This window comes from Sorex fumeus, unplaced genomic scaffold, assembly GCF_029834395.1.
Source record: "Sorex fumeus unplaced genomic scaffold, SorFum_2.1 ptg000035l, whole genome shotgun sequence".
Lineage (NCBI taxonomy): Eukaryota > Metazoa > Chordata > Mammalia > Eulipotyphla > Soricidae > Sorex > Sorex fumeus.
Genome location: NW_026606092.1, coordinates 25,276,696 through 25,304,407, shown reverse-complemented (window position 1 = coordinate 25,304,407; position 27,712 = coordinate 25,276,696). Strand labels below are relative to the sequence as shown.

At 33.9% G+C, this 27,712-nt stretch overlaps 1 protein-coding gene across 1 annotated transcript in view; it reads right to left on the bottom strand.

Annotated features, from left to right (window-relative positions):
- The window catches only part of LRP1B (LDL receptor related protein 1B), a 1,985,988-nt gene that overhangs the window by 554,959 nt on the left and 1,403,317 nt on the right, over nucleotides 1-27,712 (bottom strand). The window contains exons 33-35 of the mRNA XM_056117551.1: nucleotides 26,927-27,067; nucleotides 21,663-21,788; nucleotides 20,563-20,694 (exon numbers count right to left, since the gene is read on the bottom strand). Coding sequence (XP_055973526.1) covers nucleotides 20,563-20,694; nucleotides 21,663-21,788; nucleotides 26,927-27,067 — 399 coding nt within the window. The remainder of the gene's footprint in view (nucleotides 1-20,562; nucleotides 20,695-21,662; nucleotides 21,789-26,926; nucleotides 27,068-27,712) is intronic.

Genomic DNA, 27,712 nt, shown 5'->3' with positions numbered 1-27,712 from the left:
CTGGGCCCCCTCGAGCAAATCAATGAACAACGGGAGGACAGTTCTGCAGTGCTACAGTGCCAGAGAAATAACTCAAAGAGTTAATAACCAGTTTTTCATGTGAGGACCAGGTTTGGGTGCCACATGGTCCTTCAGGAATTACTGGGTACAGTAATTCCTGAAAGTCCCTCCCGAGAAGCACTGAGTATGGCCCTGGAGGGCACTGAGTCATGCTGAGAACAGCTCTGCTGTTCCCAAGAGCACTAGGGCCTGAACAGCTCCGTAATCTACTCCCTTCACACTGAACTACAGATACTGTTGGTGGAGAACCCCTGGGTTTATAGAGATGAAGATGGTAGTGACTGGAAGGAAAGGTGAAGTAACCCAAAGGATTGTGATCATTTTAAGGAAATAAAAAAATTATACTATTTAGGTGATAAAAGCACTGGAACAATAGCACAGCGGTAGGGTGTTTGCCTTGCATGCAGCCAACATGCCTGACTTGAGTTCGATTCCTCCGCCACTCTCGGAGAGCCTGGCAAGCTACTGAGAGTATATCGCCCGCATGGCAGAGCCTGGCAAGCTATCCATGATGTATTTGATATGCCAAACACAGTAACAACAAAATCTCCAATGGAGACGTTACTGGGCCCACTTGAGCAAATCGATGAACAACGGGAGGACAGTGACAGTGAATCAAGTATAAAACAAGAGTATCTGTATACTCTAATATATTTTACTTACATGTATAATCAGCATAGTTTTCATTTAGGAAAGTAAAAAAATCCAGTTTTACTAAAATTTAACTATTTTGAATTATATTAAACCAACAAATTTCTATTTTAAGAGTAGGGAATTATAAAAGCAAACATTTTTGAAGAAAAGAAAGTATTTATATTCAGCTTTACTTAAAAGGCACATATCAAAATCTACTTATTTTAGCTATTGGCAAATCAGGTAGAGATTAAATAAGAATTTTCTTGAAACTGCTCAGTCTACAGGTATTATCTCAATAGACCAGCTCATACTGTTGGGGAAAATGATTCTTGGCAAAGATATTGAATATGGAGCAAAACTTTATGAGGGTATCTCTTACAGACTGGATAAATAATTATTTTCTCAATGTAGAAAAACCTGATCAGTCACAGCAGATAGAAGAAGAGGAGATAAAAGTAATGAAAAAGCTAGATGTTGTTAGATTAAAACAATAAAGTTCGTAAGTGCCAATAAGGCACTTCAGAAATTACATCATTCACCAAGAAATGTAAGGCATTATTATTGATACCTATGTGTGGAGCAATAGCACAGTGGTTAGGGCTTTTGCCTTGCATGTGACTGACCCAGTTTCAATTCCTGCATCCCTCTCGGAGAGTCCAGTAAGTTACTGAGAGTATCCCGCCCACATGGCAGAGCCTGGCAAGTTCCCTGTGGTGTATTTGATATGTGAAAAACAGTAACGACAAGTCTCACAATGGAGATGTTACTGGTGCCCGCTTAAGTAAATGAACAAAGGGAAGACAGCACTACAGTGCTACCTATTTGTGGGGCTTATAATTGGACTCAGGGAACAAATGAATTTCTTACACAATTTTGACTAATGAATCATTCACCTTAACATCAAGACTCACACAAGGATCATTTTCGTGGTTTCAATGTTTATCATTGACAATGCTGTCTGTTAACTGAACAACCTCTGCTAACTAGATAACTATATTTACTCTGAAATAATAGTTATGAGAGCAGGAGAGATCAAGTGAACATGTTCAATTGACCCTATACTTTCTCCTCTCCTGACATCAACAATTAAGATGATAAAGATATTATTCCAGGGAGAAATAATGATGGCTAGAGTCAATTAGTATCTCAAAAAGAGAGGTTCCAAATGTAGAGGTCTTCATTATATATGTCTATTTAACCAGTATAGAACCTTCAGAATGAAAGAAGACTATCATAGGTTTGACCAATTACTAGCTTTGGTTTCATCTACTATTCTAGATACAGTGTCATTGAAAGAGAAAATTAATAAAAATAGAAGATATATGAATGTGCATGCAACAGATACAGAAATTGTTTGTAAAAAGGGGGAATTGCTTTCTTCTGTATCCTAAGACTAACAATTTTAGTCAAGTGAAACAATTAAAGGCAGTGGAAAATATTTAGATCAAAGAATACTGTAGCCTAACATAACAACCAGAATAAATTCGATTAAGATAAATTCTCTCCTCATAAAACTAAGATCATGGAAAATATGCGATGTTAGTTTAGATCTTTAAATTATACACTTTGTGATGTATGCCAGTATCTGTAGTAAGAAAGGCTTATCTCATTGTTGTTTTGATTTGTATCTCCCTGATAATTAGTTGTGTAGAGCACTTTTTATGTGCCTTTTGACCATTTGTATTTCTTCTTTTAGGAATGTTTTGTTCATCTCTTCTCCTTATTTTTTTTGACCACAGAGACTGGCAAAAATCACAAAAAGAACAACCAACTCTGACATGGATAACATGGATTCTGAGAGAAAAGGAATCTCATTCATTGCTGTTGGGAATGTCAATTCCAGCTTTTCTGGAAAATTCCAGATTTTCTGGAAAACAATATAGACATTAATCAAAAACTAGAAATTGAGCTTCCATGAACCAGCAATACCACTCATGTGTATATACCTAGTGGCCCAAAAACACAATGCCAAAAGCCATCTGCATGCTCATGTTCACTGCAGCACTGTTCATAATAGCCAGAATCTGAAAACAACCAAAGTGACTGAGGACAGATGAGTGGATAAAGAAACTATCTACACAAAAGATCATGACACAGCTGTTAGGAAAAATGAAGTCATAAAGTTTGCTTATACATGGATGACATGGGGAATATCATGCTGAGTGCAATCAATCAGAGGGAGAGAGCCAGATGCAATGCTCATACACATTTTCAGGATATTAAAAAAAGACACAGACACACACTTAGTTGAGACAAGAGCCGTGGTAGGAAGCATACCAAGAAGAGGGCAGAGACAGTACAGTTAGGGCAGTAGGGACCACTGTGACAGTGATAGTTGAAAATGATCACTTTGGACAAAAGTGACTGATGAAAGAGATAAATTAATACCGTTTCAGTAGCAGAGTAGCAGTATTGGAAAACACAGTGCCTAAAAGAAGAGGGGAGAAAAAGAGAGAGAGAGACAGACACACACACAAAGAGAGAGAGAGAGAGAGAGAGAGAGAGAGAGAGAGAGAGAGAGAGGTCTGCCATATAGGCAGTCTGGGGCTGTGGTGGCAGGAGGAAAACATGACATTGGTAGCGGAAAATGTGCATCTGTGAAGGGACAGGTGTTGGAACATTGTATTATTCAGAATCAATCAAGAACAACTTTGTAATTGTATTTCATGGTGATTCAGTTACAAAAAATTGTACACTTTGGCATAAATAATTAAATTGACTAGTAGATATGCATATGAATGACTTTCAGTGCTTCAAGAAAATTGTTCTTAAATTTGATAAATGCTCGAGTGTCAAAAATATGTCCAATATTTTTTCATATACAATGATATAAATAATATCAAAATAAAATATAGCAGAGAAAATTTGGCTATTAGGAAATTTTCCCCAGCAGAAGAGCAAAAAAAATTCTTCCAATATTTTTTAATGGAAATATAATCTTTTGGAAAAGAGGATGTGTATGGTAGATGAGAAAACAAATGCCAAAATTAAGTGTGGAATTGTTGGAAAGATGACTGAGTGGTCTATGCAAGGCACATTTTTCTTTACATAGTTCTCAAATTTGATCATTATTATAAATAAATTTCAATTAAAATGCTATTTATCAGCATTATTCAAAAAGTGTTTCATTATTAGAATTAGAATTAGAATTAGAAATTGAGCTTCCAAAGGACACAGCAACACCACTTCTGGAAATATACCCCAGGGGCGTAAAAACATACGGCAGAAGTGTTATCTGCAGTTCTATGTTCATTGTACAACTATTCACAATAACCAGAATCTGGAGTTCTTTATTTTTCAAGGTGGGAGAGATGTGGGTTACACTCTGTAGTACTCAGGCTTATTTCTGCTCTGCAATCAGGGATCACTTTTGGCAGGGCCAGAGACCATATGCATTGTTGGGGATTGAACCTAGGTTAATTGTGTGCAAAACAAGCACTTTAACCACTGAACTATCTCGTTAGCCCCAGTAATTTACCTCAGTTTAAAATATATTATTTAATATACATTTGTTAATTAAGTATTCGATATGCCAAACACAGTAACAACAAAGTCTCCAATGGAGACGTTACTGGGCCTGCTTGAGCAAATCGATGAACAACGGGAGGACAGTGATACAGTGATACAGCGAAATGTATAATTAAGACATGCCTCATATATTGGTATTTAAAAAATATGACAGGAAGAAAAAAATATGCTACTTATTTATTTTATTTATTTAAATTATGGTAGAATTAAATAATATTTAATACATTTATTAGAGAATTATATGAGATTTATAACTATTATGAATTTTTGGCACTGACAATATTGGCATAGTGAGATTATAACATTTAATAAATTATAGTATTTAATTAAGTATGAGCTTTCACAATCACAATCATCCTGTTGTTCATCGATTTTCTCGAGCAGGCATCAGTAACGTCTCCTTCGTCCTAGCCCTTGAAATTTTAGAAAGTGCCTTATTCAAGGCTCTTTCAGGGTCAGGAGAATGAGACCCATCATTGTTTCTGGTTTTTTGCATATCGAGTACGCCACGGGGAGTTTGCCTGACTCTGCCGTGCGGGCAGGATGCTTTCAATAGGGTTCTCCAGAGTAAGAACTAGATAAGAATTATGAGCTTTATCTTACACTATAACTTTTAAACTATAATTTACAATACAATCTATCTACTAATATGTGAGATGGGTGGAAATTTTGGAGACTCAATTATTTTTAAGTAAACAAAAGTCTTTTTAACACATTCACCATCATTGTGGAAATTTGGTTGCCAGATTAAAAATAAGATAAATTTGAATAAGACAAGTTCTTAAAATTATTCTTTAGGAGTGAACATTCCTAAAACAAATCTAATAAAATGGGATGAAACCTAAAACATGGACAGTATTTGCTCAAAATTTTTTATGTTTGAACATGATCATCCACTTTTCAACAATAACAACTTATTAGCATTTGATTTGGAAGTGAACTAGTATTTATATATAATTTTACAAGATGTGCATCATACTTGGTTGTTATTTGTGTCTCCTAAACTATTTTCAAAGAAACTTGCCTGCCAAATATATGGTTGTTCTTGGTTCTAGATCTGAAAGAAACAGCAGAATAATCTTGGCATAGCAATGTATATTCCTGTTTTTACATCACAAACACTTATAGATTTTAAGTCAGAATTTGCCTGAAAAGCTGTATCATTAACAAGCACAAAAATAATTTTGATTCATGTGTTTCTCAGAGCAACTTTGAAAATATAGCTGTAGATTAAATAAGGTCTGCTTCTCCCACCCAATACTACAACGGATATTTACTCATTGGAATAGGTAGGTGAATTTCCACATATTACATTGAGGAAAAAATTGGTGGAAAAAAATAGTTGTTTGGTCTTCTCTATTGCAAATCACTTCCTTACTCTGCATATATTCTGACAAAATTAGAAAATCACACTTCGTACCTTATTCTTTGTATTAAAAGTACATACACTAAACTTTATTATTCTACAATATCTGACTTCACAGCTAATTTTCCACTTGAGGTACACTCTTACAATGAAAATGAAGGTAAGGAAGTTTTGGCAAAATAAGGATATATATGAGGAAAATTATGTGTGTATGTGAAACTCAGGAAATGACAAAGTCACTGTCACTGTCACGTCACTGTTCTCCCATTGTTCATGGATTTGCTCAAGTGGGCCCAGTAATGTCTCCATTGTGACAATTGTTACTGTGTTTGGCATATCGAATATGTCACGGGGAGCTTGCCAGGCTCTGCCGTGCGGGCGAGATACTCTCGGTAGCTTGCCGGGCTCTCAGAGAGGAGCAGAGGAATCGAACTCCGGTCGGCCATGTTGGCTGCGTGCAGAGTAAGCGCCCTACCCACTGCACTATCGCTCCAGCCCACATGACAAAATACCTATCTTAAATAGTGAGGCCCTGAATTTTACCACTGGTACCACAAACGCTAATGAAAAACAAACAAAAATAATAATAGAATAAAAATAAAAGCACATGCAATTTCATGAGAAACTATAAAATCATGGTCTGAAGGTATTGTTGAAAGTGATAGATGCTTGAGAGCCACTGAAAGTGGAAGGAATAAAAAATTGTATTCTGTCATGAGTTTTAAAAAATTTGGGCCATACCCAGTGGTATTTAAAGGCCACTTCACACCATTAGTTACTGGAAATATAATGAATTCAAGTGCTTTGAGTTGTCACCCAGAACTAAGACTGTATTTCGATTTTTTTGTGGTCTTTTTTTTTGAGTCACACCTAGTAGTGCTCAGGGATTACTCCTGACTCTGTGCTCATGGGACACTCCTGGAAGTAATCAGGGAATTCCTCATGGTAACAAATCAAACCACTGTCAGCTAACGCAAGGTGTGTCTTTCACTCTGTACAATCTCTCCAGCCCAACAAGGTGGTTTTCTCACTAGCAAAAAACATAAAGTTCTAGAAATAGAAAATATAAATCAGATTTTATCCAATATCAATTTGTCTTAACCAGCCTCACACACTAAACTGTAGATCCACTGGTCTGATCACCAGAACTCAACATCTGTTCACTTCTACCCTGTGGCCTTCTATGTCTCTGTCTGTGAATGTATCCTCAGGATTCAATTTTCCTTCACTCAATTCTTTTTTGAAGCTCATCTGTCAGATAGACTTCCTTACCTCACCACAAAATCTAAATATCACAGTTGCTACTTTTTTAAATATTATTTGTGTAGGGGTTTCATTTGTTTGTTTTATTATTTGTTTATTTATTGGTTTTTGGTCACACTTAACAATGATCAAGGGTTACTCCTGGCTATGCATTCAGGAATTACTCTTGGCAGAGATATGTGATGCTGAGGATTGAATACAGAGAAGCTGCATACAAATACACCACTCTTTACTATTGCTCCAGCCCCACACTTGCCTTTTCTCAGAACTTATTTTCCTTCACAGCACTTCCACTATGTGATATGAAGTTACATTGAGTGTGAGAGAGGCACTCTCATTTTCTTACTAGGACATAAACTTCATGAGACCAGAGAGGAACTTGATTTTATTACTGCTGCATCCTCAACATATGTCATGAGGAGAATCTCAAGACTTGAACCAATGAAACTGGCCAAAGATTCAGAGTGCAACACAGAAGTAAATAGTACTTCTGGAAGAGTACAAAGTCATGACTTACCATTATTTTTAAAAGTAAGGCAGAATTATTTTGGAAGTAGAAGATAATGACAGGTCACATAGCCATTTCATTTTTATTGACAAAAAACGTACAAAATTTGTATCCCAGAGAAATATTTCACTTGTGACTTGATAGTCTTTATAAAATGTATTTGAAAATAAAGTTAAAATGTAAAGTGGGCTACATGGGAACTTTTAAATGAAGAAGTGTTCAACGCTTTCAGAATAATCAACTGCAATTTATTTCAAATGCTACATCTAAGTCAAATGGCCCAATTTCTATTCAAATTAGATTAAATACAGAGTATTTTATTTAAGAAAATAGCCAATCTAATTTGACCAGGTATCTTTATTTTTTAAGTTAATATAGTTTTCTTCTGTCAAATTAATATAGTAAATTAAAAATTAAAAGAAAACATTTCTTAAAGGTATAACTATCCCAAAACAATTTGCAAAATTGGTGAAAGTCTGTGTCTTTTTCATGCATTCATACACTTCAAACATTTGGAGACTTCATCCTAGCTTTTCTCCCTAATTCTTCTAGTCATATTTAGAATTTTCATATATCCCTATGTAAATGCAATGCATATGACATAATGGTTTTGTTTCTGTCTCAATAGGTTAGCTAGTAGCCAAATTCTCATTAGATATAATGAAATGCTTTTTTAAAGGAAGAGGAAAAAGAGGAAATCCCTTGGGATGAAAAATACTAAATCTTAAGACGCACCCTTCTAATAACATTGTTACCCTAATAACAATGATGGGTCTCATTTCCCTGACCCTGAAAGAACCTCCAATGTGGCACTTGCTAAAATCTCAGGGCTAGGACGAATGGAGACGTTACTGATGCCTGCTCAAGAAAATCGATGAACAACGGGATGACAGTGATACAGTGAATAACTTTATTGTATGTCATATAATAATATTGCTATGCCCTTCATGATGTAAATTGCATGCTTGCTTTTTTTAAAGTTTAACATTTTAAATGCTTTTATTGAATCACTTTGAGATAGACCATAACAAAGCTGTTCATGATTGGGTTTCAGTCATGCAGTATTCTAACACCCATTCCTCCACCAGTGTACATTTCCCAGCACCAGCGTCCCTAAGATACCTCCCATCACCTCTCTTTCTCTCTCCGTTTGGGGATTGCGGTTTTCAGTATTGATACTGAAAGTGTATCAAGAATATCCCTTACCTACTTTTAACCATCAGATCTTGTCCAGCTACACCTGTTATTTTTAAGGGGAAACATCTGTACCATTTGACCGACATCCTCTAATTATCTCACACTCACTTCCAGTGTCCTTGAATCTGGCTTCTCCTATGACTTTTTTTCCTTTTTCAGTTCTACATTTGAGAAAACACAATATTTGTTTATCTTCAGTCTAACAAATATTTCACTTATCAAAATGTCTTTAAGGTTTGTCTGTGTTTACCAAAAAACATTAGTGAGCTCTTTTTTTTATTATATTCTGGCCTATATGCCGCATGTCAACTTCTCTATCATTTCAATAATTAATGAATATTTATGTAGTTCCCATATTTTGTCTATAGTAAATAATGGTTCTTTAGGCATGAAGATGCAGATATTTTTTTCAAATTATTTCCTTGTATTATCAGATATGGAATTACTGCATTTACTATCTCAATTTTACCTTGATCAATTTTTTTCCATTTCATAAATTTTTATCTTCCCAAACTCATTCCTGCCTCCTCCAAACTCTAATTCAAGGCAAGATTCATTTTTTTATAGTAAGCATAAAAAAAAAATTGGTGGCTCACTTCTTCATAATGACTTTATATTTAACTTATATTCTGTCTTACAGACTAGAAGAATGAAGTAAATAAATTATGCAATTATTAAATTAAATATGTTATAGGGAATTATACTTAAAAAGCAGGAAAGAATTCTGTATCTATCCTGGCACCATAGCTGTTGGAACTTTGAACAGGTAATTTACCTTAATGAACCTGCATTATATTCTGAAAATGAGAATAAAATTAATATCATATGTTCATTGTAAAGCTAAGTGATATCTAAGGAATACTTCCATCCTTGTACTAATATGTTTTATATAGCTGGTAAACAGTCTAGAGATAATGGCATTTTTATATTATTATACTTTTAAAATTTGGTAGTTGGCAGAAATATTTAGCACCTTTCCAACAGCCCCAAATAAAAACTCTTTATTCTCCACTCCCAATTTATAAAAAAGTGGTAAAAGATAGAATTACTTAATTTCCTAAAAAGGAAATATAATACAACAGATTTATAAATATTTCTATCAAACACTTACTAAAGAAGTAGCATATCAGTAACATATCTCTTAATAATACAACTCCTAGCTAATATCAATTCAATTACAATTTTGCTACAATGATGAATATATGGGTTTTATTCCTAATTATTTTACTTTGTTAATCACCTTGACTGAAATAATTAAAGCCAATTCAGCTTCAATCATATATGAAATATTCCAATGCTCTTAATCATGATAATACACTGGAAAGTAATGAAAGTTCTGCTCCACAAGGTTACCTTGTGATGAATTCAGTATTTTATTACTCTGAATTCACAAATGTGATCAGAGGAGCCATGCTTTTTGTCTAAATCTGAGTACTTAATTTCTCACCACATGTATATGAAGGCAGCCTGTGCATTGTGATGATCTGCTCATCTTTCAGTCAGACTTTTGTCAGCAGTATGCAAAAAAATAAGTCATTTTATGCAACAGAATAAAAGGGAAGAGTTTTGGCTTTTTGTTCAACATAAAGTTATGTTCATAATAGCACAGAAGAATCTAATGCAGAGTGAAGGAGAAAAAAAAAAACACCTGCTCTTGCCTTTCAAACTGCTGAAGAAAATTAAACTCTAAATAAAAAAAAATTATAAATTAAACCTAACCATACAGACAAACTTACAAAAATGCAGACTATGAAAGCACATGAGAAAAATAAATAAACAAATTCAGTGTTGAAGCACATGTATTTAACCCTAGTTTGGTTACTTTAATTTGTGTATCATTGAATAAGTCATCTGACTTCTTTGAAGTTTTGTGCCAGTTTCTAAGACACTAGACACGATTCTAAACACAACATCATTCATTAAACTGCAGTGATCAAGCAAAGGTCAGCAGGAATCTGATATGTTTGTACTGCTTTAGGTCAAACGGTCAGGCAGAGCAATGGGAGTGTCATCATCCAGTTTCACTCACAAACCTGAAAAATTTAGACAAGCTAGGACTGCATTTTAAAGGTTTATTCAGTACATCCTTATTTATTTCTCTGAAATCTGTAGGACATCCTTTTAGGAAAAATCTCCTATATTTTATATGAAAATGAACACGTTGAATTACTCGCAAATTTATTTTATATCAGAAAGTCTTGTCGCATCTCCTTTAAGTAGTGATAGGAACAGTTTGAAACTGGGATTCCTTGCACCATTAACCATCTGAATAAAGAACTTGAGAGAATAAGTAATTCCAGAAGTGTGTAAAGTACCAACATTAGCAATTGATCACACTTTCTAGTATTAACTATTATGCTACATTGCAAATGAAAGCCTACTTTCAAGTGGTGCAATTTCCAGGACATAGGGAAAGTAGATAGTCCTAACCATTTTGCTCTTTCCTTTCAACAAAAGAATTATTACCATGGTTCATTTACCCCTTAAACAATAGATGTAATGGCAAGACCTGTCAACACATTACTATCGCTACTGTCTTAAAAGTCATTTTGAGTAATATTATATATTTCAGTACATTATCTGCCCACATAGAAACAGGAGTCACAACACCATGCTCATTTTGCATGTTCTTTCTTTGGTCTGCTGACTCATCTGATACTGGCTAAGGGAAAGTCTCAGTATTAGAAGGAAAATTATCTTTAACAAATTATATGAGTTAAAGGAGAACTATGACACAAAATATGGCAAATATCTGACATTCAAATGGAAGATTCTCAACCATAGTCTACTTATGAAAGTTGTTTCTGATTTCAAGTTTAACTATTTTTAAATGTTATATATTGATATTATTATTTTATATCCATGTATTACATTTATGCTAAATTTATAATAATACTTTTCAAAAAATATATAAATTTTCACGATAGTGATTTTTACTAAACAAAACATAAATATTAGCTGCTCCTTATTTATTCTAATAGAGTTAACTGTTTTTGCCAGTAATAAAATTAAAAATGTAAAGGATAAAACTTACAAGAATATAACATTTATGAATCTCAAACTTACAACTTAAAACTACTTATCAGATAATGCCCACTTTTATTATTAAAGTAGGCCCCATTCAACAGAGACATCTCAGAATACAAAATGACTGCTTATTTAAATAACCTACCTAGTAAAGGTCTTTGAATATTTTCAGTTATATTTTAGGGATGATTGAACATTTATCTAAAGTTTCTTCTTAAGATTGCACCACTTATTTTGTTTTTAAGCTATGATCATATAATATCAGAATTCAAATGAGGAGATGGGAGATGAAAAAGACAATAACAATGAGACATTCAGGCAAATGAAAAAAGAGAAGGCAGGAGAAATACTATACAAAGAAGATGCAGAATTGGTAAGACTGGGAGTCACTGTTACTGTCCTCCCATTGTTCATTGATTTGCTGGAGCGGGCCCAGTAATGTCTCCATTTTGAGAGTTGTTGTTACTGTGTTTGGCATATTGAATATGTCATGGGTAGCTTGCCAGGTTTTGCCATGCGGGCAAGATACTCTCTGTAGCTTGCGGGCTCTCTGAGAGGGGCAGTGGAATCGAAACCAGCTCAGCCGGTCTGGCTGCACACAAGGCAAACACCCTACAGCTATGCTCTCGCTCCAGCCAAGATTGAGAGTATAGCAGTATAATTATTTTGTGAAAGTTGTATGATCTTATAGCTAGAAACTCCTAAGGAATTAATGAAAGATCCTATCTGTTTGAACTAATAACTAAACAAACAATACAGGATCAGTATGAAATGCAATCTAATTTTTGTAAACTTAAAATTAGCAATGCACAAATATAAATGTTAACATTAAAGTGAGCTGGAGTGATAGCACAGCTGGTAGGGCGTTTGCCTTGCGCGCGACCGACCTTGCAGACCCGAGTTCAATTTCTCCCCCACTCTCGGAGAGCCTGGCAAGCTACCAAGAATATATCGCCTGCACGACAAAGGCTGGCAAGCTACACATTACGTATTTGATATGCCGAACACAGTAACAACAAGTATCACAATGGAGACATTACTGGACCCACTCAAGCAAATCAATGAGCATTTAAAGCACTACTAAAGTTTCAAATTAATGTTTTTTTCTTTTCGGGTTACACCTGGTGACGCACAGGGGTTACTCCTGGCTCGGCACTCAGGAATTACCCCTGGTGGTGCTCAGGGGACCATATGGGATGCTGGGAATTGAACCGGGGGTCAGCCGCATGCAAGGCAAACGCTCTGCTCACTGTGCTATTGTTCCAGCCCTTCAAATTAATTTTTGAAAAATGCCAAAAGAGACCCAAATTATTAAGAATATATCACATGCTACTATACTTGAAGTATGTTAAGGTTACCATATATCTCTCCACACACACCATCTTTTTATTTCAACAGTTTCCTGAAATTTTTGATTGAAATTTCAGGGACAAATTTTGCTACAATTAATATTTATCCTAAATTTCATATGAAAGTTCAAGGTCCAAGATGAGGCAAACTAATCTTTAAAAAAGATGGGTGACATTTGTGTATTCACACTTCAAATTTTAAAAATTAAAATTTTAAAAGTCCAAGTCCAAAGCTATGACATTCTGAACAAGGAGTGCTGACAAAGATAATCTAAGTGATGGAAGAATACATAGCATACAGAAGTAAACGTTCATATTTGCACTCAATTGATTTTCAAATGTTTACACTAAGTTCAACAATGAAAAATATATTCTTTTAAAAATGGTTCTGGAATAATTAGATATGCACATGTAAATTGAAAAGTGTCTATCAGTTGATCAATGGATTAATAAAATGCATATAGTACATCCTAATTGTTTTTGGAAAAACATAAGGAACTCCTTCTGTTATAGACTCTAATATGAATGTTTTGCTAAGAGAAATGTCAGTCACAAAGAAATTACATATGGTTTCATTTATATGAAAACTTAGAACATATATAGAGAGAAAGTAGATTAGTGGCTGTCTTAGGGTTGTGGATTTGGGAGAAATATCAAAACTACTGGATCTGTGCAATTGTTCATTGGGTAAGGTGTTTGCTTTCAGGTGGCCACCCCAGAGTCAATCATCAACCTCACATATAATCCCCTGAATCCCTAAAGTTATGATCCCTGAACACAAAGCCAGGACAAATTGTGAGCACCATAGAATGTGATTCCCCCAAAAACAAATACCAAGGAAAAAAAATCATGACCAAGGCATTTTCCTTTCAGATGATGAAAATATTCTACAAAATTGTTGGTTCACAACACTTTAATATAACATAAAAAATATGCTTCTACATTTAAAATAGCCCATTTCTGGTGCTGCAAGTAGGGTGCTTACTTTGCTCAGGGCTAACTTGGGTTCAATTTCTGGTTCCCCATATAATCCCTGAGACCGTGATTCCTGAGCACAGGAAAAAAAAAAAAAGAACACTGAAGAGTGCTGGATATGGCCCCAAAATCACAGGAGTAATTCCTGAGCACAAAGTCAAAAAAAAGAAAAAACCCTGAATAGTGCTGATTACAAACAAAATTAAATATATAAAATAAAATAGTTAAATTCAATAACATATGAATTATCATACAACAGTCATTAGGAACCATAATGAAAAGAAAGATATTTATTAGGAAACTATTACAAATGTTTAAATGAATTTATAGTCTAATAATGAAACTACCAAGATGAATAAAATGATAGAAAGATCAAAAGAAGTAAAATATTATCAAAATTAAAATAACACTCTGTGTTTATATTTAAAATATCCAAAGTCTTGTTCTTCATGCCTGATCAAGGCCACGAGTTGCCCCCATGAACGGCTCTCCAGCACGGCCATGGCTCCAGAGGCACAGGGACTTAATCCATAGCCCGACAGCTTGCGGCAGAAATGTGAATGGACTATGTGTTAAACTACTGCCCTCCCCACCCCTGGGAGGGAAAGGCAACTGTCTCTTCTGCTTTTTGCCTCCTGGCAGCATGGTGACTGCCGCCTCAGAGTTTATTGGAAAGCCAGGTATGAGCCAACGGTGATGGGGTAACTGCAGCCTCATGGGAAGGGCACTGGAACTCTGTCTAATTATTCCCAGTCACCATAGTGAGACTTCAGATGGAAAGCCTACAACCCAGTTACAAAGTTTATACTCAAATTCGATGCCAACTAACACAAAGTTAGTACACAAAAATTGGGACATTGGTTGTATTCTTACATACTAATAATGAATCAGAAGGCAAAGAAATAAAAAGTCTATTCCATTCAACATAATGTTCAAAAACATCAAGTTCCCAGAAATCAACTTAACAAGGGAGGTGAGAGATCAATAGCATAAAAAATTCAAAAACACTTAAGAAATAGAAACTCTTAGAAAATAGAAAAAAAATCATCCCATGCTCTTGGATTGGTAGAATCAATATTGTCAAAATGATACTTTTACCTAAACCATTATATAGATTCAATGGAATCCCTATCTGAACTCAGACCTTTTTATTCAAAGGATTTAGAACAGTTCATAATAAAATTTGTATATAATCATAAAAGACCTCATATAGCCAAAACAGTACTCAAAAGTATGAAATGGGGAGGGGGTTACTGTCATTATCACTGTCCTGTTTTTCATTGATTTTGCTTGAGTGGGTCCAGTAACATTGTGAGACTTGACACTGTGTTTGGCATATGGAATATGTCATGGGGATCTTGCCAGGCTTTGCTGTGCAGGCGAGATACTCTCAGTAGCTTGCTGGGCTCTCCGAGAGGGGCGGAGGAATCGAACTCAGGTTGGCCATGTTGGCTGTGTGCAAGGCAAATACCATACCTGCTGTGCTATTGTTCCAGGGGTATATTGCAATATTTAGTTTGTAAAATCACTCTAAACTCACGGTAAACAAAACAGAATGGCATTGGAATAAGGATAGACTCTGACCATGGATCAGAAGAGACTATCCAAGGATAAAACCCAACATATATAGTCAGTTAATTTTTGACACAGGTGCTATAGACTAAGACAGCCTCCTCAACATTTGATGTTGGCAAAAGTGGATAACAGCGTACTAAAATTTGAAACTGATTCATATTTCACATCTTATACAAAGGTCAATTCCAAGTGAATCAAGACCTTGAGATCAGACCAGAATCAATAAAATATACTGAGTAAAATATAGGCAGAATGCAAATGGCACAAATCAAAAATAATTGAAATAATTCACATTGGCAAAGATGCACTCAAAAAGGAACTCTCATCCACTTCTGGTGGGAGTGTTATCTGGTTCAATCCAGATGAGAAACAGTACGAAGGGTTCTCAGTAAACTTAAAATTGAACTACTATAAAATGCAATAACTTCACCTTGGGGAATCAACTGTCAGAACAGAAGAACATTCATTCAAAAGAATATATGTACATGATATTTGTTGTAGCACTTAGAATATTCTTTGTTTAATAATAATCTATAGTGTGACTATTATAAAAATGTTACAGATATCTCAAAGGTAAGGGGGAAAAGATTGACTAGAGCATTAATTACTGAAGATCATATTAGTAACTGGAACAATATATTTGCTTGGAAAGCTTTTCTTCTAACTAAAATATATCTTTTAAGCATCAAATGCACCATTCATTCATCAGGGGGAATATCACCTAGCAGGCAAGGATTTTCAAAGTTTAATAATTTTTTTCCAGTGGAATGGGACTTTTCCACTCAGTAATAAGAATGCTTTGAACATTTTAAATCTAGCCACAGGGTCTTCTTTTCTCTGTGGCTAGTGTCCAGAATCACTTCATCTTCTGAAAGGAATTCTTTCTCTGCAGAAACTTTAATTTACTAGTATCAAAATCTAGCAATATGTAGCTCTGTCAACCCCTGTGAAGTGTACCGGTTAAATTATACATTTATCCATTCAAAATTGTCATCATCAATTGCTACATTGTTGATCACAGAAATACTTAGTTAATCCTTTTATATTATTATAAGATAAAAATGGGGGACACATTTGCTCTGTTATTTTAGTCTTTGATTGATTCTTATAGGGGTATGTCTCTGAGATCAATGCCATTAATGAAAGGTGAGAAAACAGAGTATATGCAAAGGGAACAATTTCAGAGGAGAAAGAATGTATAGTCATAAGATATAAAATTGGTTTTTAAGAAAAGGGAGATACATCCAAAACTGTTTCCCTCATAAAATTAGGTAAAATAATTTCATTAAAAATATAGAAATTTAAATTATCTGTAAGAATATAATTAGTCAGGTTTCTGACAACTATTCTAATACTAATATATTTTCATAAAACATAACCAGTAAGTGATCAGAAATTATAAATACAGAGAGGGCATAAGACGTGTGTGTTTTTAAGCCTGAAAATTCTTGAGAAAAACACTATCATTCTGATCATTAGTTTTAAAATGTATTATTGTCTAAGAGCTGTATTCTAATATATATTTTCTATTTTTAACAACTTAGAAATACCATGGTATTATGCAGGCTCTATGATATCTACTGTACAGGCTCTTCATTATATTGTTAGTATTAAACTGCCTTGGGGAAATCTATTAAGCTGCTGTTCTTGACACTACTATGTGGGTAGACAGAAAAAAATATAAACAACATTGAGCTATCTATCACATGCATATTTTATTTATCTCATTTTGACAGGTAAAAATATCACACCTTTTAAATGTCCACCACTTATTACATTCTATAATTAGACATTCAATTTCCTAAATACCCAAGTATGCTGGGCATGTGCCAAACATTGTTTAAATTACAAAAATATTTTCATGTCCCTCAAAATGAGGATATTAAGAATAAAAAAGTTAACTTATCTAAGGTCATAAAACAAATTAGTTCAGCTGGTACTGAAACTGTTTTATTCATTGCAAAAGACTTAGCTTATCCAGTTACTTTTCTTACCCTGTGATCTGTAATAACTTGATTTCTACCTGAAATCAAGTTTTGATTGACAATTTCTTATCAATAACAGGAATTTTCAAACATTTTAAATGATCTTTTCTAAGAGCTTCATCACTTCACACTTAAAAGAAAGACACATATTCTAAAAAGTACCTCCATTGGAATGCATTTTTAAAATAAGACAGCTCCAATAAGAATACAATTAAAATAATAATTGATAATTCCTCCAAAAAAGCTACTTTGCTGCAAAATAATCTTATTTTTATATTAATAATTATTGGAAAGTGGGTTAGATAGCAATTACTGCTCTTAAAAAAATTGCCACTTAGAAAAAACTCAATGAAATAAATGCCTCACCAAAAATACTTTACCCAGCGAGACTCTCATTCATAACAGAAGGAAAAACATACAGTTTCACAGACAAACAACAGCTCAGGAACTTCATAGACTCAAAACCATGGTTACAAGAACAACTAAATGGCCTACTTTAAGACAAGACAGGTCCCTCAAATACACCAAATTTTAACAAAAAAATGGGACAAAACCCCATAACAATAATCTCTCTCAATGTCAATGGGCTAAACGCACCAATTAAAAGACACAGAGTGGCAGGATGGATTAGAAAACTGAACCCAACATTCTGCTGCCTGCAAGAAACACATCTCAATATTCAAAGCAAACACAGGCTCAGACTCAGAGGCTGGAAAACAATCCTACAGGCAAACAGCTCCCATAAAAAATCTGGGGTAGCAATCCTAATATCAGACCACATAGATTTCAGAGTCAAGAAGGTCACAAGAGACAGTGAAGGCCATTTCTTATTGATCAACGGATCTGTACAACAGGAAGAACTTACAGTACTAAATGTATATGCACCTAATGAGGGACCAGCAAAGTAGTTAAAACAACTACTCATAGACTTGGAGGAAGACATCAATAGCAACACAATACTAGTGGGAGACTTCAATACCGCTTCTTAATAGATCAACCAGACTCAAGCTTAGCAAGGACATACCTCATCTGAGGGAAACAATTGAAGAAAGGGACTTAGTCGATATATACAGGACACTTCATCCTCAAAAAGCTGAATACACATTCTTCTCAAGCATACATGGAACATTCTCCAAGATAGACCACATGCTGAGCCACAAAACATACCTCCATAAAATTAAGAAGACAGAGATTGTATCAACAATCTCCTTAAACCATAATGCGCTGAAATTAGAAGTAAATCATGCACAAAAACAGAAAACTAAATCAAACACCTGGAAATTAAACAGTGCACCATTGAACAATGAGTGGCTTAGAAAAGAAATCAAAGAGGAAACCAACAGATTCCTAGAAACGAATGAAAATGAGGACATGAGTTACCAAAACTTATGGGACACAACAAAAGCTGTGTTAAGAGGAAAGTTTATAGCTCTACAAGCATTCCTCAGGAAGGAGGAGTGAGCCCACATAAATAACCTAACCTCACAGCTTAAGAGCTTGGAGAAGGACCAACAAAAGGAGAACAACCTGAACAGGAGGAAGGAAATAATAAAATTCAGAGCAGAGATTAACGAGATGCAAACCCCCCCAAAAAATCCAAAAGATCAATGAAACCAAGAGCTGGTTCTTCGAGAAAATAAACAAGATCGATTAGCTTCTAGCAAACTCACAAAGAAAGGGAGAGAGAAAACCTAATAAACCGAATCAGAAATGAAAAGGGGGTCATTACAACGGAAAATACAGAAATTCAAAGGATCCTCAGGGAGTACTTTGAGAGGTTTTATGCCACAGAACATGAAAACCTCGAGGAAATGGATAAATTCCTAGACTCCTACAGACTCCCAAGGCTGAACTAAGAAGACCCGGAATACCTGAACAGACCTATCACCATCAAGGAAATTGAAATGGTAATATAAAGTCTCCCCACGCACAAACAGACGATTCTCAAAAAAATTAGAAATTGAGCTCCCATTTGATCCAGCAATACCACTCCTGGGAATATACCCCAGAGAGGCAAAAAATGTATAGCCAAAGTGATATCTGCACTTGTTTGTTCATTGCAGCACTCTTTACAATAGCCAGAATCTGGGAAAAACCTGAGTGCCCAAGAACAGATAGCCTTTTTGAAAATGTAGGAAGTTTGCCTCTGTGTGATTCCAAATATTTGGTACAAAATAATTTACTTAGGAAAAATAATCTTTGAATCATTTGTGTAGATCACCAGTAACTCATTACTCTGCATCGAAGAATTTTCTTAACACATGATTATACAAAATGTGTTCGTGCTGGAGGAAAATTAGCTTACTACCAAAAGCCCACATGCTGATTTGAAGGATTCTTTTTTTAAGATTAAAATCAAAGAAGTATTTGTTTCTAACGTTTAATAAAATTAAGGCTTTATAAATACAAAACAGTTCTGAGAAAATAATATGCAAACTTCAACACTGAAGTATACACCCATAGTACATATTATTTGGTTTTATCAACTGTCCTTTTTCATGAATTTGAGCTGGAAAGTACTGAAAAATTAATTTTAGTATTGAAAGAAACCTATCTAATATTTATAGTATGTCTTAGTTTACCAATGCTAATATTTATTTGTATAAGTCACAGTAAAATGTTAGTGACCGGCATGTTTTGGTTTCTTTTTAACTAAAATAAGGTCAGAAATTTTTAAAATAAACTGTATTAAAAGAGTTTAGCTTATAAAGTTCTTTCCAAAGTTAGCTCTCATTTGCTACTATTTGCTTTAGATTACCTCATTTCCCACAAATAATTCAAATAATATCTCTTATAGTATATAATAAAATATTTTCTTACTATCTCTGTTGATAATTGGATGAAACTAAATAGTAAATATAGAAGTGATATATCTTGGAATTTTATTGCACCTGCAATTCAAATACTATACATTAAGAAATTTTGCATGATTTTTGTAGGCAAAATTAGAAAAAATTTCTTAAGCATAAAATTTCTTTGCTCGTTTTAACCTCTTATCTTTGCTGTCAGCATATAGATGAAACTGTATTTCCATCACGTTTAATTAAACATTTGAAAGCATTGTACATAAATTATAAATAAAAAGGTATTTACCTGCATGAAAATCTATTCCCACAGCAAATGAAGTTCCTGATATAGGCATCAAAGCATCCATTTTGTCACTTGGTTCCAGAGGTATTCCTCTGATTCCTTCATGAACAGAATACATAAGAAATGACTCTATACCTAAATGTGGGGAAAAGTTCAAAACAAATATTTTAGGTTAAATCAATTATATTTGCATTATTTTAAACAATATTAACTTCTTTTATAAAATATTTCTTCACTCTTAAGAAATTGCAAATCAAACTTGGTACTTGTTGGAAAAGTAAATGAGTAGTTCTCAAAATCTGAGCAATCATTAGAATCTGTTGGTGAGAGCAAACTCCCCGTGGCGTACCCAATATGCCAAATACCAGTAACAATGATGGGTCTCATTCTCCTAACGCTGAAAGAGCAATCTCAGGGCTAGGATGAAGGAGACGTTACTGGGGCCTGCTAGAGGCAATCGACAATCGACGAACAACAGGTGAGAGATTTAATCTGGCTAAATTACATGTCACTGTGCACATAATAGAATCAAGATAAAGTTCTCAAATATTATTCATGGTAGTGATCTGAAACCTATAGTTGTAGAAAACAGCAGTAAATAATTGAAAACATACCTATATCACAACAAAACTTCATGACATTGTTTCAAAATCCAAAGTTCTCTTTGCTTATATATGAAAAAAATTATTTTAAATATAATTTACATAACTAATCATTGTTAACCTAATTTTTTGTTGAATCATTTGAATCACTTTGCTCACTAAAAAAGTCACAAAATACTTACCTTTTGTGAATATTTTGCTTTCCCATTATCAAAAATACATTTTAAATTAAGCACACAGGTAATTTAACTTCTGCCTACCAGAAAGTTTGCTGGAATTCGTTAATAGTTTGATAATTAATTGCTATTCATGAAGTAAATCAGAATGTTTTATAAGAACAGGATAATTTAAATATTTCAAAAACATTAAAAAATCCTACATCTATAAAAATAAGAAGAAAAACAATAAGATGATTTTTAAATATTTTTACTAAGAATTTTGCTTCTCAAAATTAGCACAAAATAAATATACTAGAACTGAGACTTCTTCAAGAATTTATACCTTGACATGACATGCGGTTCTTTTGGAGATAATACCCCACAGTACACATGCAAGTCCTTGTAGTTTCAGATGTTGGCAAACAGAGCTGAGAACATCCACCATTATTTAGGTGGCAGGAATTGCTTCCTACATTGAAGGAAAAATAAACAATAAGAACAAATTGAAGAAAAATAAATACTATAACTTAATTCAGTAACAGAAATAGAAATGAATACAATTGTAGCAGTTTCATTGGTGGTTATTAAATTTTATCCTATTGAATAATGTTAAGTGGCCAATGATGATTGAATTGTGACCTTTTTAAGAGGCAAATTAGATTTAATACCCATCAAAGTGACTATAAACAATACTATAATCAATTTATGTCATTAATTAAACTTTGCACTCAATGTAGACTTCCCAAGATATTAAATCTGAATTGCTCCTACCACAAAACATAATGAAATGACAATCACATGATATGAGAGAGATACTAAAAGCTACAATAAAAATCATGCTGCAATATCAATTTAACATAATATACTTATAAAATTTTTATAGTTTTATGATTTTATGTTCTTAAAGTTATATTAGAAATAAATAAAAATTTAAAATATTTTGTTATATGAGGACTTACTCTCATATTGGGTGTCTGGGATAAAACTTAGGTACTTCCTGTGCAATTGAAGTACCTTACTCTCTGCACAGTCATCTCTTTTCACCCTAAAATATATCTTTAAAGAATCTTATTACATTTATCTGATTAATTTTCATTCTAATTTTCCTTAATCTGTGTTGAAGCAAACACGTGTACTAGGTAATCACAGGTAGGCATTCCAAAAAATATTCTATTGAATTTGTTAGGCCCACATGCTCATTAAATCCGGTAGGAAAAAGTTATGTCATTTACAATCATATCCAGCAAGTTCATTAAATATCCACTTTTATAGCCATTTTTTATTATTCTAGGACACACAATGCCATTTACTACATGTTGAATTGCAGTAAATCTAGAGAGAATTACACAGCATGATGAAAGATATATATTACTAGTGGCCTATAGAAAATTCAAAATACCAATGCAGCTTATTATTTCTCATGCCCTGAATTCAAGATGGTATGATGGGATTTAATTGTTCAATCAAACCTTTCAAGAGTCTGTCATTTCTAAAGTGTGAAATGTTCTCTCAAATTGGGAGACCTCTCATCAGGAGATCTACCGTATTATCTGCTCATTTCCTAAAGCTGTTAGTTCATTCAGGGCTGAACTCTAGCATGTACAGCCACATACTAAGATTTAAACTGCCCTGAACATTTGAAATAATTGCCTTTGTATCCTCTACAATATAAAACATTTGATTTATCAAACTTTTCCTCAAATTGATCAGTATCCTAAGATAAAATTTCAGATCTCTGATGTTAATAATAATGCCGATTAGAATCAAAGACTCATAATAATTCTAAATTAACCATAACTATACTTTATATTACAGAAGAGATATGAATGCGAATTAACTTCATAAAAATCCTTTTTTAGGTATGAATTTATGCAGACTTATTTTAACATTCAAGGAAAACAGGTAATAAATAATGAGAATTGATGCTGAAGAAACATCAAAGAAATAGGGAAACAAGGGAATTACAGAAGTAAAAAGAATAGTGTAAGAAAGAGAATAAATTTATAAAATAAAAGAAAACATGGTATGTGAAAATATTATGAAACTTCGTGGCTTTCTTCCTCCAGCAAATTTAGAAGGGCTTTCTAGGGTGGGAAGCTAGAACAGACAGGGCTTACTTAGCCTTGAAGTTTGGCTCATGTAACGTCTTTCTCAGAAAAGCTGCCCTATTACATTTTCGTGGTGCTGACCTGACCAACACCAGTATTTTCTATTGCTAAGGAATGAAGGCCTCTGGGTGGACGGTAAGTCTGTGGAATTTACACAGCTGAGCTCTTCTTGACCCCTAGTCAGCTTGTTCTTTCTGGCCTTACTAGGATACTATGATGTTTCTCTGCTGTCCGTATACATGTGAAGGGTATTTGCTGTATTTTTCTTTCAGTTGAACACGTGTGTTTCTCTTCCTCATGAATATATAGGACCTTTCTAAAACTGCACTAGAATATGTTTAGGTTGCTATGTCACTATATCTTTTCTAATTATAAAAGCAGACTACTCCTCTATTTGTTGAAAGTATTCAGGGGCACATACTGAGTACTTTTCATGCCTCCAGTTCGAGTTATTTTCATGCCAACAAAGGGCCTCTATTCTATTTAACTGAATCTTTGTTTTTTCAAAAAACAGGAGCTATATATAATTGATAAGATAAAATATGGTGTCCACAGGTTAAGGCCCTTTTCTTGGTGTAGTATGATCCTTAGTATAATATGGGTCTGAATATACCCCAAATATGCATATATATGTATATAAATTATCTTAGAATAGTTTAAAAATAGTAGAAGCAGATACTGGATTTAAAAAGCTATATGTAATCAGTAATAGTTATAAACATTGTTTTATGTTTTGGTAAGTGATACAATTCATTAATTAATATGTTAATAATTATGTTATATATTAACAACATTCAATTAAGTACCATTTGTTCAGTCTTTAAGGGGAACTGTGAGAGATACAAAAAGTACAAAAATGAAATGTCATCACTTACTAAGCATGCTTTTTTTACATACCCACTCATTCCTATTTTTAGCTCTGTGCTCAGGGGTCATTTCTGGATATGCTCAGATCATATGGGGTACCAAAAATCTAACCAGGTCCCCAGTATGCAAGGCAAGCACCTTACGCTCTTTAAAATATCTCTCACTTATAAAATGTCAGTGTTTATTATCAGTATTTGCCCTAGTATTTTATCTATATTTGTTGGAAAGTATTAGTTTTTTTAAAGAGTGATAGCTTAAGTTCATTATTATGTAACTCGTTAGAAATACTGCGTTGGCTTATTATTTAAGGATGATAGGATAATACTGATATTCCAGTCTCATCTAGGGAACCTTGAAAGTTCTCTTGACAAATGAGAAGTCTGTTCTTCAATGATTTATACCAAAACATAATAAACGCAATAGCTAATTGTGCTTTGAAGTCCAATGATGTAGTAATGGTTAACTCGTTAAATATTTCTAAATTAGTCATATTTCATAATAATAATTCTTTAAAATTACATGCTGAAATTCAGTTAAAGGGATCATCTTTAATACTAATATCAACATAATCTAATAGAAATGATATTTCCATCAGATTTGAGGCTCATTTGTATTATACCATTCATTTCATTTATTTCTAAATACAAGAAATGTATTTCTGTATTTCTTCTGATCTGTATTACTTTCCCAGAGCACTAAGAATAAAACATTCCTATAGAATAAATGTTTAAAATATCAGGGAAGGGCTGGAGGAATAGTAAGGTGAATAGGGCATTAGCCTTGCATACGGCCCACCCAGGTTTGATACCCACAATCCCATATTATTCCCTGAGCACTGCCAGAAATGATTCCTCAGTACAGAACCAGGAATCAAACCTAAGTACCACCTTGTGTGGCCCACCAAAATAAGCAAAACCAAACAAACAAAAAAATAGGAAAGTTCTTCTAACACGATGAAAGGGACTCAGACATGTTATATAGTTATCTCACGGAAATTTTACTGTAACTATATTTAGAAAATCATACACTAATGTATTGTTTCGATAAAACATGCAGGTTTTTTTTCACATTTAAAAAAGTGGAGTTGGGACTGGAGCGATAGTACAGATGTATGGCATCTGCATTGCTTGTGGCCGAGCTGGATTCAGTCTCCAGCATCCCATATGTTACCCTGAATACCGCCAGGAGTAATTTCTGAGTTCAGGGCCAAGAATAACCCCTGTGCAATGCCAACCATGACTCATAAAGCCAAAAAATAAAGTGGATGTAGACTTTTTAATTCTCTAAAAATATTTATCTGTGTCTATTATAATATGTATTTTCATATATCCTCTTTAAGGTACAATATGAACTAAAACTTATAGTGATATAAAGCTTTTAGATTCAAAAAGTTATTTTGATATGTATGAACATTCATGATTTTTTACTGACTACCATTATATTATATACCAATTACGTGATCAATTCCCATATTGTGGATACTTCAGAAATTGGTACTTTGGATAAGAAAATACCTAATCACTGAACAGTTAGTGAAAGCACCCTCTATATTAACATAAACAGTGACAATCACTAAAATATCAGAGATCAAATATACATTTGGTCATAAGAGTTTGGAAGTTTGTGTCAACAACAAAAGAAATTCAGTCAGTACTTCAGGTTGTTTTCAAAACATTTTTTCTATCAATACTTTAAAAAAAAATCCAAAAGGATCTTCAAAGAATTCCCAGGCAAAATTTGGCCCATGTACTTTATGGGAAAGGTAATCTGAAATCTGGTCTGAGCAGTTGTGCCTCTCAATTGGTATCTCCAATAAGTCCTACTGTTCGATGGTTGTCACCAATCTTCAAAGTGAGTGATTCCCCCTTGGTTCACTATTTGTATTCTTCCTCTTCTCTGCTTTTTATCTACAGGCCCAGAATGTTTTCAATAAAATATTCCTTCAAATACCGCAAAGCTTTTCTTAAGTAGAAAAGTATATGAAGCTAACGAATTTTACAGCAGAGATGAAGTTAGAAAAAATACTAGAGAAAAAAAAATTTTTTTCTAGGAGGGTTTTCTGCTAATGTCATGGATCATGAAGCAAAAACTAAGAAAAGACTAGCAGGTGTGGGGCTGTCCTGGCTGGCAGTTTTAATCTAACTGCCATTTCGGCAATGAGACAGGTCCACCTATGTAAACCATCTGTTAGTTCTCTCGCTCCATTTCACTGCACAAGCAAAAACACAAAAGCAAAATTCTTAGAACAAAATGATAAAGTGACTTTGGATATAATATTTTAATACTGACATAGTTCATTAAAAGTCCGCTAGTCACTTTAGTGTGTGAGTTTAATGTATATTTAACATATTTTTTTCCTGAGAATTTTATTCTTACTTTGTTTTATTCCAAACTAGATTAACTCTAAAGACATGACAATTTAAAATTCCTTTAGAAACACTGCTAATGTTTTGAAAACTCATTAAGTAATTTATGTTAAAATGACCTCTATTATATGAAGCAGTATTTGTCCTTTCTTTTTTTTTATTTAACTCAATGTAAGAACCTTTAATTGTTGAATTTAGAAAATAAAAAAAAATGTTTATTATTATGTATTCAAAGTGTGGCACAAATTCATTATTGTGCGACTTACCTTGTTGTGCTTCTTTGTCATACACTTTCATATGAACAACCCCGGAAGTTTTATTTCGCAGGACTGTAGGGTTTCTTCCATCCCTTTTGCTGCATGTTCCAAGCTGAGCTAAGCTTTGGTCTGCCCACCACAGTTTTTTATCTGTATAAATAAAAAAAAAACATTTTTAAAACAAAATATTTCATATACTGATAAAAAACAGCTATCTAAGAGAAAGTGGAAAACTTTCAATATTAAAAATGCAAGCTATAGTTGAATTTTATCATTTATGGTTTGTTTTCCCTCCACATTTAGTGATCCTCAGATTTAACTTTTCTTTTCCTTAAATTTTTTCTTAAAATTAGATATAATACACATAATACACACAAATCATTCTTCAGTACAATATAGAATACAGATTTTTTATTTAAAGATGCTGAGTACAGTAAATGAAAGGCAGTAACAAATATTAAAGACCAATTAAAATAAGAAGAAAAATATTTTTTTGCACATTTTTTCCCATTTTTTAAATATACACTGCTATATCATATAGACATTATATCTGTATAGAGGGCTGGAGCGATAGCACAGCGGGTAGGGTGTCTGCCTTGCACGCAGCCAACATGGCCGACCCGAGTTCGATTCCTCCGCCCCTCTCGGAGAGCCCGGCAAGCTACCGAGAGTATTCGATATGCCAGACACAGTAACAACAAAGTCTCCAATGGAGACGTTACTGGGCCCGCTCGAGCAAATCGACGATCAACGGGAGGGCCTTTACCTTTACCTTTATCTGTATAGAGACCGGGT